This window comes from Somniosus microcephalus, chromosome 6, assembly GCF_052327205.1.
Source record: "Somniosus microcephalus isolate GS21.2 chromosome 6, FLI_Smic_1.0, whole genome shotgun sequence".
Lineage (NCBI taxonomy): Eukaryota > Metazoa > Chordata > Chondrichthyes > Squaliformes > Somniosidae > Somniosus > Somniosus microcephalus.
The window spans coordinates 247280332-247292469 of NC_140992.1; the positions used below are offsets into that span (position 1 = coordinate 247280332).

The 12138-nt window shown below is 43.2% G+C and overlaps 1 protein-coding gene and 1 pseudogene across 1 annotated transcript in view; one reads left to right on the forward strand and one right to left on the reverse strand.

Moving 5' to 3' along the window:
- Positions 1-12138, reverse strand: part of pmfbp1 (polyamine modulated factor 1 binding protein 1) — an 840874-nt gene that overhangs the window by 337948 nt on the left and 490788 nt on the right. The window contains 2 exon segments of the mRNA XM_085991731.1: positions 2953-2973; positions 2975-3103. Coding sequence (XP_085847857.1) covers positions 2953-2973; positions 2975-3103 — 150 coding nt within the window.
- Positions 3785-7486, forward strand: LOC147116635 (uncharacterized; annotated as a pseudogene).

Sequence of the window (12138 nt, forward strand, 5' to 3'; positions counted from 1 at the left end):
CTTACCTGTATATTTTGGAATAGGTAGAGGCTACCTATTTTACTTTTATTTTGTACTTGGAAAGGAGGTCACCTGTCTGTCATTTTTCATTGAAAATGTACTAGACTACACTCAAATAATCTGTATCATCGATTACAAATTCTTTCTTAATAAGAGGTTTTCAATAATACAATATAAATCCCTCAATAAATCTGAAATCATCTGACAAAAAACTAAACTGTTACTAATGTTCTAAAAAAAATATTATGAGATGCCAAGTTTTATAAATGTAGCAATGCATAAAGATTTAATATTAATGCATAATTCTATCAATAATATCACAGATGAAATTAGGTAAAATAGCTTCACGTACTATGAAAGTTATACATGTTCAGTGTCAAGTTAATAATTCAATTAAAACTTAACATTCATCTTATCTGATTTTTCAGTTATGGCCTCCTTTCATTTATTTAGTGATGCAGCTGGATAAAATATTACCAAACAAAATGGAAGAGACGTGTCTTATACATTTACTAAATGTTTGCTAATTGCTTATTTCTATAAAATTAGGGCTTGGGTTCCAATAAAAAAGAATTCAAAAATTATAATTGTATCAATTGTAACTCTAGCGTGATATACAATTTAGGATTTAGTAGATAAAAACAGTATGACTGCAGATAATCTATTACAGTAATTTTTAAAAAAATCAATAGAAATAAACCAAGGCTTTTGGATAATTCTGAATTAACAAAAGTATATATGTGTTTATTTTCAAACAGTCAGTGAACAACAGTTGATAAAACTATTGTCAAGCTTGCCTCTGTTAGAAGGTTGTGGGTTGAAGCCCCACTCGACATAAGCACAATATCCAAGCTGACACTTGAGTGCACTACTAAGGGAGTGCTGCACTGCTGGAGATATCTTCTGCCAGAGGAGATGTTAAATCAAGACCCTAGCTGCCCACTTAGGTGGATGTAAAATATCCTATGATACTATTTGAAGAGCAGGGGAATTTTCCCTGTGTCCTAGCCAACACTTTACCGTCAACCAACAATACCAAAAACAGATTATCTGGTCATCTATCTTACTGCTCTCTTGCAAAAATTGGCTGCCGTGTCCCCCCACATTATAACAATGATGACACTTCAAAGGTATTTCATTAACTGTGAAGCACTTTGAGGTATCGAAGTTGTGAAAGGCACTGTATAAATACAAGTTCTCCCTTCTTTGTTTAAAAGATGACTTAAGATTGTTTGTCCTAATCCTTTGTCCTTCCCAGCACTGCTGCTGCTTCAAAACTAGATTTGATGAAATAGATGATCTCCTATGGCGTTGCAAGTCAGATGATATGCTGTTTTATAATAACATACATTCTGCTATGTAACATATAATGGATTATTGTGCTGCTAAGGTGAATCTGTGTTTAAGGTGATCTGTATCTTTAAGGCTACATGTTTAATTGTTGTAAATCCTGAGATCAATGGTACGTTCCTAGATGTTGGTGAAGGCTGTGTGCTCTTGTAATGACTTTGTGCAATGATGTGACGCAAGTTCATTGCTATATTATCACAGCATTTCAGGTGCACATTGCATGATGCACTGGGAAGATGCAGGGATCAAGGTGAAGAATATCTGGCACCAACAGCTCTTAAATGGCTACAGGTTGCCTTTAAAGGGATAATGGTGTTCATGGTGAAACACAGCTAAGTCCAAACTGCACCATCTGAGGAAGGAGCTTTGGTGATCCTGCTAAAGGAGGTCCTGCTGAGAAAGCCAAGTCTTTCTGGAGTGGAGCTTTATCCTCCACAGAAGAGTAGCCCCAGAACTATGTGGATGGAGGTAGTTGAAAGAGTCAATGCCGCTAAATGGCCCATTTCGAATTCCAGGATTATCATGCAAGAAAGTAATGAATGATAAAATTTCACTTGACACATCAAGATTGTTCCTTCCAATGGAATGTACACCACAACATTGAAGAAATTAGAAGCGTACTACTTTAGTAAACAAATACTAAAGGTGGTCAAAAGTATTTTGTCGATCATGAAATTTTTGCTGTGTTTCAATATTGATAACTGTGAGGTTTGCTGTGGCTGTCGGATTCCAAGTTTATAATTAAACACTGATGTTCTTTAGAACAGTTTTACTTGTTTAGAATCACAAGGTTTTGGTTTATTAATGAATAAGGTTTAACTATTCCATTAAATACAGGAAATAATTCTTTAGACATAAGCATCCTGATCAGACAATGACTGACATCTGTTCTGCTTCCTAGTTCACTTCAGTTAAGTTTGACAAATGAGGAAAGAAAGAATTTTGGCTAATTACAAGTTAACTATTGTGCAAGCATCACAGTAAAATGGAAGATTCATAGTGCCAATTTTTCACTTTCAAAAATAATTAATCATGAGAGTAAAATGCAATGTTTTTGAACATTTCACTACTTAGATTTTGCTAGCACAATAGAAGAAATTGCGTGCAACTGTCTTGTAGAAATAAAATACTGGCAAATGTTATTATCCTGGTGAAAATGACAAGGTACTAATCTCGTCATCTCCCTAGCTGGAAAGAAAATGGCAGGGGCACACTAAGAATGATCTTATTATATGTGCAATATCAGCTACATGGGAAGACCAATTTCAAACAAAGCCCCTCCAGTAGCTTTGCTGAGATGACAACACCTAAAGCAAAGCTATAATCTAAGAACACACACCATTTTTGGTGCATTTTTTACTTGAGTATTCCACTTTTAGCAATAACTTGGACCTTTTCTGTGGTTACCTTAAGTGTGCAGTTGCATTTTGTGGCAGCTATACAAAAAGGGCCATCTCCAGCATGAGTGTTGATCAATAAATTGAACTCAAAACCTCTAGATAGTGTTTATTGACCACTTTTTGTTAAATTTACTGACTTCTTTGCTTTAGAGAGAAGCATATTTATGAGTTTATTGAAAAAAATAAAATATTTCCATTGTACCTTGTCTCTAGCATGCTCCTGATTACTTACTCCATTCTTGGCAGAATTTTGTCTCCAGCTCACGAATTGTCTCTTCATGTTGTGCAGCGGTCACTTTCAAGGCTTCATGTACACTGTTAATTCTTTGTAGTTGTTCTGCCTTCCCTGCAACCTGCCATGCAACAACACTGAATGAACGGCAATACTCGCATCTACTCACGCCACATAGTGCAAATCGTTACATAAAACAATGAATTATCAGAAAAAGAGAGCAAACCTTGTGTGGGATAGAATAAATTATTTTATGTTTTAATGAGAGGTGATCTCATTGAAACAGACAAAATTCTTACAGAACTTGACAGGGTGGATGTTTGCCTTGCCTGGGGAGTCTAGAGCCAGGGGTCACAGTCTCAGAATAAGGGGTCGGCCATTTAAGACTGAGATGAGGAGAAATTTCTTCACTCAGAAGGTGGTGAATCTTTGGCATTCTCTATTGCAGAGGGCTGTGCAGGCTCAGTCAAGACAGAGATTGATAGATTTTTGGATATTAAGGGAATCAAGGGATATGGGGATAGTGCAGGAAAGTGGAGTTGAGGTAGAAGATCAGTCATGATCTTATTGAATGGCAAAGCAGGCTCGAGGGGCCAAATGGCCTACTCCTGCTCCTATTTCTTATGTTCTTAAATATCTGTCATGAGGTATTCTCTGACCTTCTGTTTATTATTGTAGCCCATCTGTAATATCTGACTGCAAAGAACACTGGCCAAAAAAGCTACAGTTTTAACCCCTTGCACCTGACGAGAACGGGGTGTATAGTGGGTTAAAATTGGAGCAGCATCCTCTGACCAGATCCATGGTGCCTATGTGGCCCGCTCCAATTTCTCAGGCACGCTTCAGGCAGCGCACGAGGCCCGTGCCCCAGGCAGGTGAGGGTCTTCGGTTCCCGGTGCTGGCCTCGCCAGGAACACCGAGCACCACAGAGCAGCAGGCCCAGAAGAGGAACGAAAAGATGAGTACATTTTTTTTTATTTTTAAAAGGTTTCCTCATGGGCACAGGAGCAGCAAGAATGCTCCTCTGGGTTCCACAAGGAAACTTAAGCTCTCCCCTGCCTCCGGCTTCCCTCCCCCCACCGTGATCACCTACCATCCTCGCCCCACCACTTACCTGACTGCGGGTCCCCAGTGGCTCCCTCCCACCCCGCTCCCACCTCCGACTCTATGTCATTCATGCCGGCTTCAGATGGGAGTCGGGACTGAAGTACATTAGTGAGGCACAGGAGTTAAAATGGCCCCAACATCACGTCGGCAAGCCGGGGTGAGTCTGATGCTCAACCTGCCGGCCCCATGTTCGCCCGTTACTTAGAGTTAAAATCAGGGCTTGAACTACTTCCAGCAGGGCAGAGACAGCCTGATTTTCAGTCCCCACTGCATATTGTGGGCAAGTTCGTAATAATGCGATTGGACCGTTATGTGCAGTGGACAGTAAAACCATCTGAATGATCCTCCCCAAAGTCTCCGCTTTCTGACTGCCTCTCATAGTTGTTAACAGTGTGAATAGCTGGTTGAAACTGCCTGAAGTTCCCATCAACTGTTCGCACTGTTAACAACTACAGGAGGCAGTCAGGAAGTGGAGACTTCAGGCAGCTTCAATCAGCTGAAATGTTTTAACGTGACCTCGGCAGCAGCCGGGGACCCACAAGACGGTCCCCAGCAAAATAAATACGAATTTGGGGGGTGGGGGGGGGAGCGCGGTGGCAGTCGGTGATTGTGATGGAGGGGGAAGACGGGGCAGGGGAGGCCCAAGGTTTCCTTGTGGGGCCAGCAGGAGAACTCTACCTCCTGGCCCACTAGGAACCTATATAAAAAAAATCACTTACCTGAGCCTGGATCCTTGCTGCCACCAGCTGGTGGGCCATAGTTGGGCCTGTGGTTAAAATGGCGTGCACGTCCTGATGACGTCATTGGGATGCGACATTGCCATTTAAATTAAGCCCACTCTCCTCTCGGGGTAGGCGGCCTCCCCGTGCCTGAAGCCAGGTCATCGCAAACCGCCGCCCACACCCCATCCTACCCTCACCCCACCCTCACCTTTCCCGTCATGTGGAGTAAAATCGGCCCTAAAATGTGCAACCAATTAACCCATTTTATGGCTCAGTCATTGTTTCTTCCCATATGAATTCTTATTGATAAAGACAAACATTTCCCCCACTGATAAATAAATTCTCTTCTAGTTTCTTTTTTACACATCAATATTTCTTTTTACAAACAAAAAAGTTAATTATAAAGTTTAATGTTCCATTGTCTGGCACAATTTTTAAATCACAAAGGTCTTAATCATTTTTATCTTAGTTCCACATTGATTATACATTTTTTTTTTAAATCTAAAAAAGATGCCCTTCATTCTACTTTCAATACATCCTGAATGATCCAGTAAGCTTACACTCTATTAACACGCACTCACAGGAAATATAGCATTATTTCTCTGTGTTAAAGTCTGAAAAATCATGTGAAATTTCTCAGCAGAGCTATTGACCAAATTAAGTTCAGTCACACATTTATAGTTTTTCATCCAAAAGGGTAAAAATAACAGGAACAACGTGTTGGAAATGAAATTTCAATTCATTCAATCCTTTATACACTTCTCCAAGGAGGTAATCGATAAGAGTTTAGACATAGAAGTAGATTTTTAGCATTAGATCAATAGCAAAATACTCCCCAACTCCTAAATGTATTGTAGCAGATTCGAACAAATCAGTGGCCTTAGGCCAAAAAGATTGACCGTCAGCCTCTATATTTGAAGTCTCTGCACCGTAAATAAAAACACATTAGGGGCGATTTTAACCCAACCTACTGGAGGGTTAAATCCCCAAAACACAGGGCTCTTACCACACTTTATCTATTATTCTACCTCCCCATACTCATTCATTCACATACATATGCCCTGATATTAATCTGAAGGTGGCGTCCGTGTGGGGGGTGGCGGTGAGGGGGGTGGAATTGCGTGGAGAAAACCAAGAAGTCAACTGAGTGGGTTGGAATCTGTAATCTCAACTCAATTGAACCAATTATTTTTGACTTCCGGGTTTCGCGTCTCCAATCTGCGTAGTGGCCGTGATGCACACCCGCATGATGTGGTCTCAGCTGTATTTAAAGGGACAGTCCACAAATGGATATTGGAGGTGTTCAGGATGAATGGTGGACATTGAGCAAGGGCAACATCCAGATTTAACGCTGCCTCACTGGAATTACTGCTGGGTGCAGTCAGGAGGAGGGACATACTTTTCCCCAGCAATGGGAGGAAGAAACCTGCTGCTCTCACCAAGGAAGCATGGTTGGAGGTAGCTGAGGAGGTGAGCAGCAGGATCGTTGTGCCCAGGTCATGGATGCAATAAGTGGTTTAGTGACCTAGCCAGGTCAGGGAAAATGAGTACATTTGTGGCTTCAACTAGATCTTGTGCTTAAAACCCACCCCCCCTTTCACTCTGTCTTGCTAAGTGTTCTCCATCGCATCACTCCTCTCACACACTCAACTTTCAGCACCACCCAGCCTTCACTTTCTATGCACTTCATCACCTCCCCACTTATCCATCCACTCACCCCAATCCTTATGCAATGTGATGCGTGTGTCTCAGTCACCCTCAGCGAATGCACTGCACTGCATCCATCGGTTGAAGATCTTACCTTCACTCACAGGTCTGTTTCTTCGCTCCTTGTAGGAGAAACGAGCACAAAATGCAAGGGAGAGGGAGAGGACTGGAGGTGGCCCACCACATATAGTACAGCTCATGGAGGAGGACACCCTGGAGATAAGTGGCACATCTGCATCCCTCTCAGTCAGAGATGGAGGGACAGGGAGCTCGCAGATTGCTGGTGACAGAATTACAAATATCTCTGACACACATTTGCTGACTTTATTTCATCAATGACTGAACTATGAGAAGACGGAGTATGCTGATTGTCATGACTAAATCATATCCCTTTCTTTTATCTTCCAGAGCCTCCACGCGTTCAGCAAGTGTCGCAAGATATCCATGAGGACGATTCCTCAGAGGACCTCATTCTTTCTGAGGGTGCACCGTCACAGGACCTACAGCCATGCACCAGCTCATATACTCGCACTTCGGTGGGTCCAGTTAGAGAGTTAGTTGTGTTTTCACCTGGTGATTCACAACTCACAAGTGAGCACGAGCAGACACTGGTGGCAGGGACAGCTGTGGAGAGTCCATGTCGGGAGGTGCAATCCTCTCCAAGCTCTACTCAGCTGGACACAGATGCTGAACCATGGGGTCTATCGTTGAGAAGGAGAATGCTAAAGGTGCATCAGCAACTTCGCCAGATACTGACAGATGTGCCACACGCACTCTCCACAATAATGGAGATGATGGAGGAGTTCAACTTGATCACTTGAGGATTGGTGACGCAGGGAATTGTGAGAATGTCTGTCATGGAGAGAAAGTCCGACTCCATGGAGCTTCAAGCAAGGCTCTCAAATGAGTCCATGCAGGCCATGACCATGGCCTTGCAGACTTTGGATGCAAGCTTTTCTGCTGCCTGAAACGGGATGACAGATACCTTATCCATAACACTTCTCATCTGTTGTTCCCCCTCAGCCAGTACCCGACGTGCTGCACTCATCCAGGCAAGTGGAAAGTATTCCATCACACTCCTGACTTGTGCCTTGTAGATGGTGGAAAGACTATGGGGAGTCAGGAGGTGAGACATTTGCCGCAGAATACGCAGCCTCTGACCTGCTCTTGTTGCCACAGTATTTATGTGGCTGGTCCAGTTAAGTTTATGGTCAATGGTGACCCCCAGGATGTTGATATTGGGGGATTCGGCGATGGTAATGCCGTTTAATGTCAAGGGGCAGTGGTTAGACGCTCACTTGTTGGAGATACAGGTAGACTACCCTTTATCCGGACTTCCGAAAACCGAAACCCTCTAAAAACCGAAGGTTTTTTCGTTCAGCGTAAGTCGTGCGTACGACTTACGCTGAACGAAAAAACCTTCGGTTTTTAGAGGGTTCCGGTTTCGGAAGTTCGGATAAAGGGTAAGTCGTGCGCACGACCCCCCGCGGACGCCCCCCGCCGGCCCCGACCCCCGCCGACCCCGACCGACTTACGCTGAGCGTCAGCGTAAGTCGTGCGCACGACCCCCCCGCGGACCCCGCCAACCCCGACAACTGCCGACCCCCCCCGCCGACCCCCCCGCGGACCCCGCCGGCCCCGACAACCGCCGACCCCCCCCCCCCGCCGACCCCCCCGCGGACCCCGCCGGCCCCGACCCCCGCCGACCCCCCCGCAGACCCCGCGAACCGCGGACCCCCCCGCGGACCCCGCCGGCCCCGACAACCACCGACCCCCCCGCGGACCCCCGCCGGCCCCGACCCCCGCCGACCCCCCCGCGGACCCCCGCCGACCCACCTTCCGAAATCCGAAATTCTCCGAAAACCGAAACTCGGCTGGTCCCGAGGTTTTCGGATAAAGGATAGTCTACCTGTAGTCATTGCCTGGCACTTGTGTGGCGCGAATCTTACCTGCCACTTATCAGTCCAAGCCTGAATGCCGTCCAGATCTTGCTGCATGCGGGCATGAACTGCATCATTATCTGAGGAGTTGCGAATGACACGGAACACTGTGCAGTCATCAGTGAACATCTCCATTTCTGACCTTATGATGGAGGGAAGGTCATTGATGAAGCAGCTGAAGATGGTTGGGCCTAGGACACTGCCCTGAGGAATTCCTGCAGCGATGTCCTGGGGCTGTGATGATTGACCTCCAACCACCACAACCATCTTCCTTTGTGCTAGGTATGACTCCAACCAAGGAGAGTTTCCCCCCCAGATTCCCATTGACTTCAGTTTTACTAGGGCTCCTTGATGCCACACTCGGTGAAATGCTGCCTTGATGTCAAGGGCAGTCACTCTCACCTCACCTCTGGAATTCAGCTCTTCTGTCCATGTTTGGACCAAGGCTGTAATGAGGTCTGGAGCCGAGTGGTCCTGGCGGAACCCAAACTGGTCATCAGTGTACATCATAGGACCCTGATTTGCACACTAAAAGTTGCCTCCCACCTGATATGCTTCCCATCTAAAGCCCCCAACCAAGATGGTGCAGCTGATGTGCCAGTGTAAATGGGTGGTAAGTAACCCAACTTAAATTTTCAGGCCACTACGTTTATGCCACAGTTAAAATTGCCCCAAGGTGAAGGATATCACAGTTCAGAGAAGTGCAGAGGTTGGTAACCAGAATGATAACTAAGAGCCCTAAGGCTGGGTATGAGGATAGGCTCCAAAGTGTTGGGACTATTTACTTTGGAGAAGCAAAAGCTTTGAGGGCATATGGTTAAAGCTTTTAAAATAATCAAGAGATTGGACATAGTCCCATGGGATAGGTTCTTTGAGATGGATAGGGATGGTAGAGAACATGCATATGAAATCTGTAGGTAAAAAGTTAGGTTAGATGCTAAGAAGTGTTTCTTTTCACAAAGAATTATTAACCTCCGAAACAGGTGTGTGGTAGGAATGAAAGAAGATAGCATTTCTGGTTAGAGGGTAAGTTGCTAGTTATTTACAATTATGAGTGTTACTGGCTACCACTGTTTACTGGAGCCTGGCTTGTTTGCTTTAGGGAGTTGAAGAGGAATTTCACAGAGTTTTCTCTGAATCGGCTGCAGGTTTACTTCCCCAATTTTTTTTGTCTTCTCCGGTAGATTGCATGTTAGGGGGCGGATTAGTGGCATATGTAGTTGTATCATTGTCTTGATAGGCCTGATGGCAAATCTCACCCTTCTTTTTGTATGTTTGCACAGAATAACTTCAAAGAATATTCTTATATTAAATTTATCATAAGTTAAGCTATATCCACAAATGTTCAGGGATAATATGAGACTGTGGCTTTACATAAATTTCAAAATCACCCAATTCTACTGGGTCCCTTCCTGCATGAATGGTGACCATTTTTGGACCTTGAAGTTGCAAGTAGGTGCCATGTTGTGTGCTTGTTGGCCTAGTAGAATGAGAATTACATTAATAAATCAGAAAATATGACATTTTCCGTAAGCACATCTTGTAATTGAAATGTCCCTTTTGTGATAAACGATTACTTGAAATTTAAATACTACGCTGTCTAAGAACTGACAATCAATTATAATGGCTACACAGTATTGTGGTTGGAAGTTTGTAATCACAAAGAATGTAGTATTTTTCCAAAAATACATGTAGCTTCAAAAATTTTGAGTTTTACTTTAGTGACTGAAATCCAAGTAAATTTGATTTTTAATGTAATTTGTTTCATGCCTTTCACTTGTGGTTACTTCCAATCACTGCAATGAATATACACAGAAATAAAACTGGCGAAGGATATGTAGCAAAAAAGAGCCCAATACCTCTAGAGGTAAGCTTCCATCTTTTCTTTTAGACAGCATGGGAAAAAGGCAGCTATTCTTAAATTGTGTTTAAGTAATGAGTACACAGCTGCTGGTGAAGGATACAGCAAGAACAAGTAATCTTATTCCAGGATATCCATTACTTTTAAAGATTTTGTTTTCAAGTTTGCCCTTTTCTTTATTATGGTCATATCATTTTCTTAATAGAAATTATCAAAATGTAATGCAATCTAAATATAGTTATGAATTTTTAATGCATTCTCTATTGTTCCCAAATATATGAGCATTATCTGCAAAGATGTAAATCACTCTATTAAACAGTAAGTTATAGTTGTGTTCTACTATACAATGATCTGGAATTATTTTCACCAAAGCTATGGGAGCTTATTAACAATGCAATAATAGAGTGCAAATTTAAAATCTGTTGAAATGGATATTCCAATCCACAACAATGATGATGGAAAGCAGGACATAGCTGCACTGATTATACTTGTACACAACAAAAATCAACCACATTCTTTTGTGAAAAGCACTGAAAAGGAGGTAATCAAACACATCATTTATTTTAATCATTCTGAATATGACATGAAACAGACGGTTACAGGAACCCGATTATTTCCATCTAACCTGCACATTTTCTCACAACTTTCAAATTTCCTATTTTTTCCCTTCCCTTTCCTCTTGTAGGTACTGACTCTCACTGGGGTTTGGTTACATGGTCACCCTCAAGAACATTTCTCAGGTCATCTATAGATCTGCACATACTGGGTACAAAACCAACCGGGAATTGCATCCACCTTTGCAATACTTTGATGACCTACATGTATTATCTACATACAAGGTTTCTGCTACAAAGCGATTACAGCAAACACAAGCAAATCATCACTTTAGGCTGAAAGTGAAAACAATAGCAGACTAGAATTTATATCCTAATTCTAATGCAAATAGTAACGGAACATTCATTAAACGTTTCCTATCCATGATTAGCTCCCAATATAATGCAGCAAAATGGGAGAAATTGCATGTGCGTTCGAGCCACTGCTAAATTTGTTGGGTCTGGTGGCCGCCTAAAAGAGGTGTTAGGCCTCCTACGTATGTCAATGAGGGGCCTAACGCCCATTTTAGGTCACCGTGCCAAACTTGGTTGGCAATGAGTGGAGCAGGAGCCGGGCCTGCTCCGCTCAGGATCCTTCAGCGGCTCCTGCCGCCACCAGTAAGATTTCTTTTAAAAATTCAGAAATCAGTCTTGTGAAGCTAGGAGGTGCTCCCCAGACTCTACAGTCCTCGCCCCTCTCCCCCCACACCACATCTTCCCCCCTGCCCCTCCGATTGCCACTCTAACCACACTTCTTTGATAAAGTTTTGGGCCCCTGCCGGCAAGGCAAGCGACTTGATATTCTTCTTAGTAAAATACATGAGCTGCCTATGAAGATGCAACAGGCATGAGCAGCTCGTGAAAAAAAATGCCGATGAGGCCCGAGGATCATTTCGGGAACGGTAGCATAGTGGTTATGTCACTGGACTAGTAATCCAGAGACCTGGACTCATGATCCAGAGACGTGAGTTCAAATCCCACCACAGCAGCTGGGGAATTTAAATTCAGTTAATTAAATAAATCTGGAATAAAAAGCTAGTGTCAGTAATGGTGACCCTGAAACTATCGAATTGTTGTAAAAACCTATCTGCCATCCTTACCTGGTCTGACCTATATGTGATTCCAGACACACAGCAATGTGGTTAACTCTTAACTGTCCTCTGAAATGGTCTAGCAAGCCACTCAGTTATAACTAACCGCTACAAAAAACATTAAGAATAAAACCG